At 40.5% G+C, this 12530-nt stretch overlaps 1 protein-coding gene across 6 annotated transcripts in view; it reads left to right on the plus strand.

Moving 5' to 3' along the window:
• Nucleotides 1-3093, plus strand: part of MBOAT2 (membrane bound glycerophospholipid O-acyltransferase 2) — a 116595-nt gene extending 113502 nt beyond the window's left edge. For all 6 annotated transcript variants that reach the window (XM_081797243.1, XM_081797238.1, XM_081797239.1 and 3 more), the window contains 2 exons: nt 440-591; nt 2313-3093. In XM_081797243.1, the coding sequence (XP_081653369.1) occupies nt 440-591; nt 2313-2535 (375 nt within the window). In that variant the 3' untranslated portion in view covers nt 2536-3093. The remainder of the gene's footprint in view (nt 1-439; nt 592-2312) is intronic.
• Nucleotides 3094-12530: the final 9437 nt, after the last annotated feature.

Raw genomic sequence — 12530 nt, forward strand, 5'->3', positions numbered from 1 at the left:
GATACCCATCTGTCTTTCACAAACGCAGAGCTTAAAGGAGAGGAAGAATGTCTCATTTCATTGTAGTAGAAAAGGTGAAAACAGGCAGAACTTTATTTACATACTATACTTTACCAAATACGATTTAAGGAGCGTTATTTTTAACTTTTTAAAGAAACTTTTAATACAACTTCAAATCTACAGAAAAGTTGCAAAGCACTCCCACATGCCCTTTACCCGGATTCCCACATTTTGCTCTCTCCGTATCTTTTACACACATGCCTATTCATTTTTCCTGAACCGACTTGACTTCTCCCGCGGGGGTGGCCCCGTTGTAGACGTCCGCCAGCTGAGCGTGGGAATAGCAGTCACTCCTCATCCTTGAAACAGCAGGTACGGTCAGTGTGATCTTATAAACAATGTGAAAGACAAAGCAAATATTTTTGTTTCTTTATTTCAGATGAGAAGTAACTTTCGGCATTATTTCATCGAACCTCCCCAACTGAAATTATTGTATGATGTTCTAACATGGGTAGTGACTCAAATAGCAATAAGCTACACAGTTGTGCCATTCGTCCTTCTCTCCGTAAACCCGTCGCTCGCGTTCTACAGGTAAGTGTCACTCTCACAAAGACGCCAGCGGGAACCACTTTGTTTTGAAGAGCGAGCTCTTTGCTATTGCATAGCTTAGAAAAATAGCACCACAGCCTTACTTTCTATAGTTACCTTTTCATCTTAAACCAGCAAGTCTCAAGTTTTTTATGGAATGATTCCCACCACTCACCCTTCAGAGGAGTGTGATTTAGACAGAGAAGTGTCAGTGGGGTGAGCACCGCCTCAGATCTCTCAGAGGTTTAAGTGGAAAGCGTGGCTGTTCTTTTCACACTTGGCTGTTAACTAGACTTACCGCAGTGATTGTTTTGCAGTATGTACATATATTGAATCATTATGTTGTACACCCAGGGCTAATACCATGTTATAGGTCCATGGTGCCTCCGGTTAAGACAGTGACGTCAGGCTCGATGCACCCTGCAGGCTGGAGTTTGCTCACCCCTGCTCTGGGGTCAGGGTGTAGGAGTTTGTGTGTTCAAGCAGAGGCTTATGTGTCACTGGGAATATTCTGGGAGCAGAAGCAAAATATGTCTTATGACAATTACGAGTAAGCACCGGTAAAGTCTGTGCACCAGGAGTTCAGGCTGTCGGATGGTTAACTCCGAAAACGACAGGATAGGGGAACTCGAAATAAGATGAACAATAGGGGATATGACAGAGCAGTTTAAAAAAAGAAAGAAAAAAGTGTAGCTTGTCCTTTACAAAGAATTGTTAATTCTCTTAATTGCTTTAGTCAAAAGAAAATTGAATTACTTCTATATCCTGAGTTTGTTCCCTTCTTATTCTTTTACGTTTCATGGATCCTTTGTCTTCTCTGTATTATAGAAGTTCTTGTTTTGAATTCCCTGTTAGATTTCTTTCTTTATTCTCTTCCTCACCCACCAGATTCCACTTTCGCTGTCTAGTGATATCTCTGAGATCAAAAATTTCACCTTTCATAGAGTTTCCACCACCCTTGCATTTAGAACGACAGCCCAGAGTGGTCAAATATTGTTGCCCAAATATGGCGATACTCCTACAGAAATACATCAAGGAACTCCAGCTAAAATTCCCCTTTTCACAAAATTATCACATAAATTTACATGTGATTGAGCAGTTGGTTAGATTTTCTATCCCAGGTACTTTGTTCACAATCACTTGAGTTTACAACTCTAAAAGGTCACATTTGATTTATATTTGATTTCAGGAATGATGCTTCTAATAATATCTTTAATAACATGGTCTTGCTTTATTATGTGACAGCAACCATCGAGGCAATATTATCTATTACATCATTGGAATATTTGTAACTTAATTAGGGACCATACACAGCAGAGGAGGCCAGAGCATTCAGGTCTTGACCAGCTCTGTGTCCTCTTTGTTCGTTCTTAATGTTCAATTCTGTGGAACTGAGAGATTATTTTCAGGTCACTGCAGCTGCTAATAAGTACCTTTTTGTTTTTGTTCTGTGTAGCCATGGACTTATGACCCTTACAGAGGAATGTAATACGATATCTAGTATCGTGCTTTTGAGTGGCCTGGGTTTATAGGGTGCTTTATAAATACCCACTTGCTGAGCTGGAGAGCTTCATGTCATGGGGCAGGGGAGGGGGCGGGAATGCCCAATTAATGGAGTAAATATGCACATCCTACGCAGGGCCTGTGACATTTGGACAAGGATGCCATTGCTAAGGAATCATTCTCAAAATTTAATAAAGTAAACTTTGTCCTTTTTCTTTTAGCTCCTGGTATTACTGCCTGCACATTGCTGGTATCTTAGTATTATTGTTGCCGGTGAAAAAAACTCAAAGAGGAAAGACTCCACATGAAAATGTGCAGCTGTCTCGATCCAAACAGTGTGATGAAAGAGAAAATTCTTTGGGACAGAATAGTTTTTCCACAACAAACAATGTTTGCAATCAGAATCAAGAAATAGCCTTTAGACATTCATCATTAAAGCAATGAAGGGGAAAACACTCTGATGGCTATTTTGTCTCTGTTAACAGAAACCAATCTTAGCACCTTTTCGAGGGATTTGTGTTCGTTTGAAAAAGATGAAGTAGGGGGGCAAATGGGACGGATCTAGATGGGGAATTTCCTGTATACCAGATTGGGAATGGAGTGAATAACCTCTCCCATGCCATGTCCCTGTGGGTCACGCCTTATATAAAAATATTTCCATTATTTCAATGGGCACTCAGGACCTCAGCAGATGTCCGTAGGGTCATACATGTGCCCTGTTGCTGAATGTATGTTGCGTATCCTAAGGCACTGAAGAGGTGGAAAACTAACCCTGTCGATCTAGATGATTGAGCGAAATTACCTTTTCCAAATGAATGTCTTGCCTTAAACCCTCTATTTCCTAAAATATTGTCCCTAAATGGTATTTTCAAGTGTAATATTGTGAGAACACTATTTCAATATTTGATGTCATGTGCTGTAAAGGAATTCTGGAGGAATTTCAAACAGGATATTTAAGATTGTGGACACTTTAAAAATGCAATAAACATCTCAGTATTTGAAGGGTTTTCTTAAAGTATCTCAAATGACTATAGTACGTAGCGAAACCGTAAACAGTTAATGGATGCCAAATTATGGGTAGCTTGTTGTCCTGGAGAGTTTAATTATTTTGTGTCAGTCAGAGCCCATCAAGGAAGAATTTCTTCAACATAATTAAAGGTTGGTAATGTGATATTTTAAGCTTATTTTCTTAAAAAAAAAAAAAAAGAAAGAAAACTGAGCAAGAGAAGATGACGAAGGAAGGCATGAATGAAGGAAGCACCACGTGGACCGGGGCTGGAGCCGTGGCAAGGCTGGGTGGGACAGTGCACAGTTGCTCAGCAGTTCTTTCTCTGAGTTCTTTGTGATTCTCTAAAGACATAAACGTGTAATGATTCCTTAATATGTTGGACTTTTAAATGAAACTTACCAAGCATAATTTATATAGAATTATAGAGGGATTATGAAAATAATCGTGGTAGATTGCACAAGGGCTATGAAGGAGAAATCATGGAGTAAGGTGACCATCTGTCTAATCACTTCCTTATCCTTGACAGCGTAACTCATAATTGGGAAAGTCTTAGAGAAATGAAAGCTTACAGTCATTGGGTCTGACCCTCATGTTTAGAGAATCAAAGAAATTAATTTTTTTTTAAAGATTTTATTTATTTATTTGAGAGAGAGAGAATGAGAGACAGAGAGCATGAGAGGGAGGAGGGTCAGAGGGAGAAGCAGACTCCCTGCCGAGCAGGGAGCCCGATGCGGGACTCGATCCCGGGACTCCAGGATCATGACCTGAGCCGAAGGCAGTCGCTTAACCAACTGAGCCACTCAGGCGCCCCCAAAGAAATTAATTTCTAAACTCTTAAATTCTCACATTAAAATTTTGCTTTAACTCTTTTTTTAAAATTATTATTTATTTGACAGAGAGAGAGACAGCAAGAGAGGGAATACAAGCAGGCGGAGTAGGAGAGGGAGAAGCAGGCAGATCAGGGAGTCCAGTGGGGGTCTTTGTGACCCTGGGATCCCAGGGAGTCCAGTGGGGGTCCCAGGACCCTGGGATCATGACCTGAGCTGAAGGCAGATGCTTAACGACTGAGCCACCCAGGCGCCCCTGCTCTTAACTCTCTTTAATGAGTTTTAGATTCTGAAAGTAGCAGAGTGTGCTCTTATCCTCTAGGCCATTTTCACCACAATTAATCTCACCTCCAGTTACTGGATGTCTCCTTTAATCCCATCCGGGCTTTAGCCATAGGTAGTAAATCCCAAATCCCGGGATCATGGGCTGGGAGAGAGGAGGGTGGGTAGGGCCTTCTGACTCCACCTTCATTTGACCAATCTTTTATTGGATTTCACCTTTATTTGACCAGTTTGTTTTCTTTTTTGCCTTAGATTTTTAATGAAATGCAAATCGTCTATCTCTGGTGAGTCTTTTATATTTTTGTCGCGAATAAGTTTGCAGATGAAGTTAGGGCAGAACCACTCTCTGGCTTAAGCTGTGCAGTTTTTCATTTAAAGGAGAAAAGAACAGCAAATGTACTTGGAACTTTTGAGGTCTTAATCAGCAAAAATATCAGTGTATCTTTGTAGAATGTTAGAAATATCCTAGTCTTTGTTTACATAAAATGTTTTTATTTTTCTAAAGGTAAATTTTTTCTACCTGCTGAGGTTAGCCATGCCCCATTAACTTCCCAGAAAAGGATGGATAGCTAAATAAATTTTCTCTGTTTTCCCATGCATTGAAATTAAGCTAGCTGTGTAATGTGAGAGGATGGAAAGGAATAATCACGGAAAGTATCTGTCCCCAAAAGGTCTCCTCAGTTTAATTAATGCTGCAGAGAATCTGATCACTATTTTTAAAAAATGTAAACAAATTTAGAGTTTAAAGGACAAGTCTAGGCATGTCATAAGTGAAAACAAGAAAGCTTAATAAAACTTTTTTTCAGCCCATCTGGCCATTTATAAATCATCCCTATTTATTTCTATTACTTATGTCATTTCTTAGTCTGTAAACCTAAAATCACTGTTACCTGTTTCTTGCTTGATGAATGTACTCTTAGAGCTGTCATGCAGACAGCAAGATGACTAAGAGTTCTCCAGTTGCTCTGAAGATGATACATTATCTCTACAGTTTGACTGATTTTCATCCCCTTGGATCAACTAGGTTTTTTGTTTTTTGTTTTTTTTAATTTTGTATGAAAGGGTTTTTGGATAGCTTTTCTCTAATTTTGGAGAAATTATAACCATAAATGTGTAATCTAGAAGAAAAACTAAAGAAATAATTCTAATTCTCAGCTTGACTTTTCTCCTCAAGAAGAAACTCTTTGTACTCTATGAAAGAATATATCTGCTTGGATGGAGTGTTATAAGGATTAATGCTTCACTTCTGCTTACAGTAGGAGATTTGAAAACTGGTCTGTCTCCCTCCACGTACTGCTAAGTATAAAGGGATTCATTGTACTATGTGTTTCTTCTTTTTTGATCAACAGAACAAGATGCAGTACATATTTCTATTATTTCTCAACTCTTCGGTTGTCATGAAACTACTCCAGAGATGATCAATGACCATCATACTTAAACTCTTGATCCATTATTATACTACTCAGGGAAAAAAAAATTAAACAAAAATAATTATTCTTCCCTCAGTTTCATTTTTTTGAAACAGTAACAGTTAATTTGATGTATCTCAGCTATCACCATTTTCTAAGTAGCAGTCTCAGTTTTTTAAAATAAGCATTTTTATTGGAACTCAGGGTAATTGGGGAAATTTTCTTGGCTTCTAAAACATCCAGCCTAATAGAGAAGGTTTATTTGGCTTCTGCAATGTCCAGCCACCACCATACTTTTGGTTAAAGAGTGTTTTTGTCATTGACTCCCGCCATGTGTGACATTTCCACAGATGCCAGTTTTCAGAAAAATGTGTGGTAAAAAGGATGGTTCTAAACAATGAAGGTAACTCACATTGAAGCACTGATTGTCCTGGGAGGAGACCCAGATGTTCATCTGGCTCTGTTATTAATGAGTTAGGATTTGGGCAAGTCACCTGTCCTCTAGATGGAAGTTCTTTAATAGGAAGTTAAAGGATCAGTTCCAAAAGTTTATGACCAGTTGTGTTTGTAATCTGTGGGAGCCATTAGCAAGGTCTGCAAGAGTCATGGACAAGGGCAGATTCACCATCAAGTAAAAAAAAAAACTCTTTATTACTTGAGCTCAAAGCCCTGACTTTTCAAAAGGTTTTCTTGGCAACAGAGGAAAACCTTCCACTCTGTTAAATCAGAAGGTGTGGCATCCATTTGCACTGAATATAGCCCTTAAAGTGCATCTTTGATGATGAAATAGTCTCTATTGAAGGAAACGTGTTTTCCTTTTGCTTTTTCTGCTTGTTTGGTTGGTTGTGCTAGGTGAAATTGAAGGTGCTCTGCGCTAGAAAATGTTAGTACACACCACCAAGTTTACTGGACAGGGTTTACCTTATTTAACTTCTCAAATATTATTTCATTCAAAGATAGTTAAGGCACATTTCATTTAGTTACACATTTTAAACTACAAAAGAAATTACATTAAAATTTTGCCATACAAATAATTACAAAACTTACACTTTTTTTATTCAAGGACTAGATTACATTTAGGACAAAGAAAAATCTTTCCTATTTAAAATTCATACCTTGTAAGTTTTAATCTGCATATTCATGAACAGCTCTGGACATTTATACTTTTTTGTTTCCTTGTTACAAACTTTAAAATTGTTAGATAATTAACTGTAAGAGTTCTACATTATAATTGAAAGAAAAAATTACTGGAGAAAATAATTGTTTTGGAATGGTGCCTGTTATTGTGTCAAGGAAGGATTTGTCTGGAGTTTTAAATATAAACCAGTATTTTATGGAGTTTTATTCAGCCATCAGTCGTCTATCCTGGCTGAAATTGAGTACATCAGATTTAACATAGGTGTGGAGTTCTACATAACACTGTGAAATATAATCTTAACTGCCCTCAAGTACCTTATTAAACTCTTACTCTGAACCCGGTGTACATTTAATAAATGGCTGATGATTTCTACAAGAATCTGAGATGCAGAAAGTTCTGCTTTCCGCAGCTGTCCTTGTAAAAGTGGGTTTGTATCAGTGCATGGGCACTCCTGATGCTCAAGGAAAAGATTTGCTAAGTTGCACCTGAAACTTGGGTTTGAAAGATCAGCCTGTCGAGGGTCTGCACAGTGTGTTTCTGCAGCACCGTGTGGCCAAATCAATTCATACCAACTCTCATTACAGAAGAAAATTTAAAATGAAATTTTCCACGTCAGTTATTTTGTAGGAATGCTCTTAAGATCAATGACTAAGCTGTTTTTGAGGCTCTCGTTGTACAGAGGATGCAGCCAATTACATTTTAATTGGTAGGCTGCTTATTAATGTTTTTATATGTTTTAAAATAATATTTAATAGATTTTTCATATGGAAACCCCAGTAAACAATGGACAAGCTCCATAGATCGTTGATTGGGACAATTTTCTGGCCTGAAGACACACTTTTATGCTGACTAATTTGTCTTGCCTTTTAAACTAATTATACTCGTCTTCTTCTAGTAAAGCTTTTATAAAGCAAAAACAAAAAAACCCCCCAAGACTGTATAGTTCTATAAAGAATAGTATAAAGGTCCATACAAAATCACGGTCTAAAGCTTACTCAATGATGCATAGCCACCTCTCCACTCATGTTTTATCAGATTTTGCTACTGTAAAAAGAAATGGAAATATAATGAAAAACTGAAAGATACAGAGCAACATCAGTAGAATGACAAACCATTTTCCTAATACATGTTTGAGATGGAAAAAGTGACTGGCTGCCTTTGACGGGAGTCAGAAATGACTGTATCCTGCCCAGTCTCTATTTTGGGGTAACTACTTGGAGAAACTAATTTGGTAATATCCGTTTTTGTCCTTTCCTGCTAAAGGACAAACACATGTAAAGAGTTTGACAGACTTATAAAATAGGCCTCTTCCCAATTTGAAGTATTGGTTCTGTATATGCAGATTTGTCCACAAAGTACACTTGCCCCTGACTTTTTGTCCCAAGGAGAAAGGAATCTGACATCCCACCCAAACATGTCCCAAGCCGGTCTGCATCCCTGTCCCCTGGGCGCGACCGCCTCTCCAAACCAGAAGGGTACCCTAGAAAGCAGTAGGAATGAAAGTAAAAAAATAATTCAGGTGACACAAGAGGAACCCTTCCACATGCAGAGTGAGACTGTGGGAGTTCATTCCTGCCTTCCTCTGAGAGCCGAATGGTGATCTCTGCCCAGCAGTGGTTGGACAGTGTCACCTGAACATGAGGAGGGCCCCAGTTCTGGCAGCTGGTCTTCACAGCGCTCGTCAGCCTTCCCTGGGTGAGACTAGCACGTGGTGTTCTGTGCTTTTTTTGTTTTTATTATTCCGAAATATTTTTTTAAATAAGTGTTATTTTTCAACAGATCCATAAATTAGTTCTTGTTGTATGGTTCTAAATTTAAGCTACCACTGTGTCAGTTAGCCTGTGACGTGATAATTCCATGACTGCTCGTTTCCAACCTGTGTCCTCAGCTCTGCGCTGCTGGCTTATTGCTGGGTTTTAAAGATGTTTTTAACTTACATATAAATGTTCTTTTCTAATTTGTGTGTCTTTAAAAATGATTAAACTGTAGTTTAAAAATACGTGTGCGTGTGTGTGTGTTTGCTAATTCCAGAGGCTTTAAATTCCATCTCTAGGACTGAATACCGGGCCTGTCACATCATGAGAGGTGAGATGCTCGGTTTTTACTGAAGGATTCTTCAATATGATGATAATATTCTAAGGAGTCATTTTCTCTTTAACTGCTTAAAAATTATTTAAAACAAACTGTAGTCACATTGTAAATACTTTGGAAGGCAATTCAAACAACCTTAAATAAGGGGTGCCTGGCTGGCTCAGTCGGTAGAACGTGTGACTCTTGATCCCGGGGTCGTGAGTTCAAGCCCCATGTTGGGCGTAGAGCATACTTTAAAAAACAAAACCAAACCCTTACATTCATATATGGTATCTATAGCAGAGCACAGAGAGTCAGTCCCACTAGGTTCCTGTGCCATGATTTCAAACTCAAGGGAACCATGGAATGTGCTTCCAGAGGCTCTTCTAGACTCTGCTGTGAACTGTTGTGGAAGAATCCTCCATTAATTTGTACTGTTGTACAAAGACGGTAGGCTGAACACGTCCAAGTAAATCCCGTCTTGGTGCTTTCTCACTGGAAGACCTTAGACTGTGATGGCAGATTTAATGACCCCATTTTGAGATTCAGGGCCGTGCTGAAATTGGGCCATGACCAAGAGCAGTATGGACACAGCGGCCCGAACTGCCTGCCGGCGCATCCCTTACGCGTGTTTACCCTGACAAGCACGACAGCGTGGGTACTTAATTGGCTTCACAGTAAGGCAGGCCCCCTATTTTATATAGATGGACCTCGTAATGTGTTTCATCTTTTTTCTTTGAACTATTCATTCCACAATTATTTGATGAGTTCCTACCCATGTGCTGGGTAGCTACAAAATAAACCACTGCCCTTGGCTTCAAGAAGCTAATCAATGATCACTATGTAGTACAGTAAGTGCTTTATTCAAGGCAGGCTTTACAAAGGGCCTTTGGAATCAGGAGGGGATGGGGAGCTTGGGAAGAGGCCAGGCTAGCTGTGCAGAGAGGCTCGTGCTTGGGTTTGTGAGGAAGTGTTTCACTGGCTGAGAAAGACCTGGGAGGGGCATTAATTAGAGAAAGAGGAAAAGCATATGTCAAGAATTTTATAGTATTAAACACAAATAGAAAAATAACAAGGTTAAATCCACTGTGTGCCAACTGTCCCAACAATAACGTATCTTCCCTCCAATCAGAAAAAAGGCGTAATAGGAAAAAATTGAGTTCAGACAATTTTTTAAAAACAAAAAAACTTTACAAAATATTTCAAGCATATAGTCTGCTGCAGAACACTATAATATACACTCATGTGCCCACTGCTCAGATTGAATAGGTGCCTTTACCACATTAGATTCAAAATTTGCCTTTTTTTTTTTTTTAAATAAAAAGCACATCGCGCATAAAGCCAGCATCCCTTTCCCTTCTCCCTCCCTCAGAAGTAACAACTGTGTCAGTATGAGCCTCTTTTGGTCAGCTTTTCATTTGGTTGCCTTTCTTTTAAACTTAGCTGTGTGACTGTAAAAATAATTCTGTGTTCTGTTTTGTGTGGCCGCTCTAGGTGTCTATAGCAAGATGGCTTGTGTTGGCTCAGTCAGCTTGTTGCTATAGCCAGATGTCAGCTCAGGTCGCTACTGTCATTAAAATATTGCGTTTCTCCTCACTGGTAGAATCTCTTCCATTTTCTTATTACGTATCTTTTATTTTTCAAATATGCCTTGTTTTGTGCTCATGTTATCTTTTCTTTGTCCCATCCTTCAGAGCAAGACCAATGGCGTCTGTTAGCACAGGCTGAGACGCACGGTCCACAGAAAGGCAGGTCCTGATCTGCCAGCCAGGGCAGAAGGGGGCGCACTGTGTCCAGTCGAGGGAGGCCACCACTGGTTGCTATCCCTTTTGTCAGGGTGAGTATGAGAGTACCCTAAGATCCGAGCTATTCATACCATCAATGGGGAAGGCAGCTGCCCAGCACCCGGAGACCAAGGACTGGTGAGAAGATGAGTCCCCTCCAGCTGGCCAAGGGGGCCACCAGTCCCTCAAGAAGCTGAGTTCCTGTTTTGTCACTTCACTTTTAAATTCATGAATCATCTGCCTCAGGAAGAATGTGATAAACACATTGCCTTATAGGATTAAACTCCCATCCCAAAAAAACCCCCCAAACAGACAAGTACTAGAAAGCCATCCTACAATCCACAGCTGTACAATAAAGCTTCTTAAAAGTCAACACAGGCCCTCTGCTTCTTTACCCGACCCAGCCCTCTACTGAACACCGTATAAGGTCAGTTTTGACCTCTGGTGCTGAATTGTGGTGGTTAGTTTTCCCTTTTTGTATCACGTGCTCTTCACAGCATTTGGCTCTGTTGACCTCTGTCTTCTTGAGATCTTTTCTCTCCTTCTGTTAAACTGTCCTTACTTGCTTCTCCTGCTGCCTCTGGATGGTCACTGTTTGCGGAGACGCCACGCTGGATTCCCTGGTCACACGCCTGACTGTTCGCCTACTTCTTCAATGTCCATCCTATCCTCTGCACCTAAAACTCACAGGCACCCCAAATTTAGGACATCAAGCTCATCATCTAGTTTCACCACCCAAGAACTTGTGATTCCTCTCGTAGTGCCTGTCTCTCTAGCTATGGTATGGTATGGTTACCCAGGTCAGAAACCGTGCACCACCCTTAGCCTTCCTTACCCACTGAGACTTCCTCATGTCCCACCTCCTGTACAACTAACGGACTCTCTGCTGCCCCTGCCCCCTCACTTCTCACCTAGCTCGTAACTGTGCTTGCCTTGTACCCTCTGGGCATGTCTTCAACCCATTCTCTAATGTGCAGCCTTGAGCCATCTCCAAAATCAACATGTTTCATTTTCCTGCTTCAAGAAGGAAACTGTTGGCCAAAACCTTTCTGATAAGTTCAAACGCTTAACTATGGCATAAAATCTGTGATCTAATAACCCCTGCTCATCCTTCTTGGTGCTTTTCTCTCCTGATTTACACCCCTGACAATACACACGAACTGCTATGGACGGAATGTGTGCCCCATGAGATTCATGTTGGAATCCTAACCCCAGGGGGATGGTGTGAGGAGGTGGGGCCTTTGGGAGGTGTTCAGGTCATGGGGGTGGGACCCTCAAATTACGATTAGTGCCCTTATAAAAGAGACCCCAGAGAGCTCCGTTGCCCCTTCCATCACGGAGGACATGGTGTAAATGTTGGCAGACTGCAACTTGCAAGAGGGCCTCTCACTGAACTTGACCAAGCTGGCACCCCGATCTTAAACTTCCAACCTACAGAACTGTGAGAAATAAGTTTCTGTTGGTTATAAGGCACCTAGTCTATGGTACTTTGTTAAACAGTCTGAATGGACTAAGGCACTCACCTTTATAATGTTCCAGCCATGTTGGATAATTATACTTTCTCCAATTTCTCTCTCCTGCCTTTCTACCTGCTGTTCCCTTACCCAGAAGTCCCCTCCATACCATATCCCCCACCACCAGCCCCGTCCTGCCTAGCTAACTCTGTTTCATCATCAGGATACGGCCTCATTGTCGCCAGTCAGGAAATGTTCCATGAGCTTATACTATGTGCCAGGAATAATGATGAATGCTAAGCATTCAAAGATGAGCTACTTCTCTCTGGGGCCGAGGCATGAGCCTGGGCCCGCCTAAAGCCAGCCTCCTGGGCTTCTCGTGCTAGCATTTGAAATGTTCTTTCAATCATTAGACGTGTAAAATTGTAAGTGGAAGATCTATACCTGGCCAAAAAGGAAGTTCTCT

This window comes from Leptonychotes weddellii, chromosome 10, assembly GCF_054177405.1.
Source record: "Leptonychotes weddellii isolate Sample4059 chromosome 10, ASM5417740v2, whole genome shotgun sequence".
In the NCBI taxonomy this organism is placed as follows: Eukaryota; Metazoa; Chordata; class Mammalia; order Carnivora; family Phocidae; genus Leptonychotes; species Leptonychotes weddellii.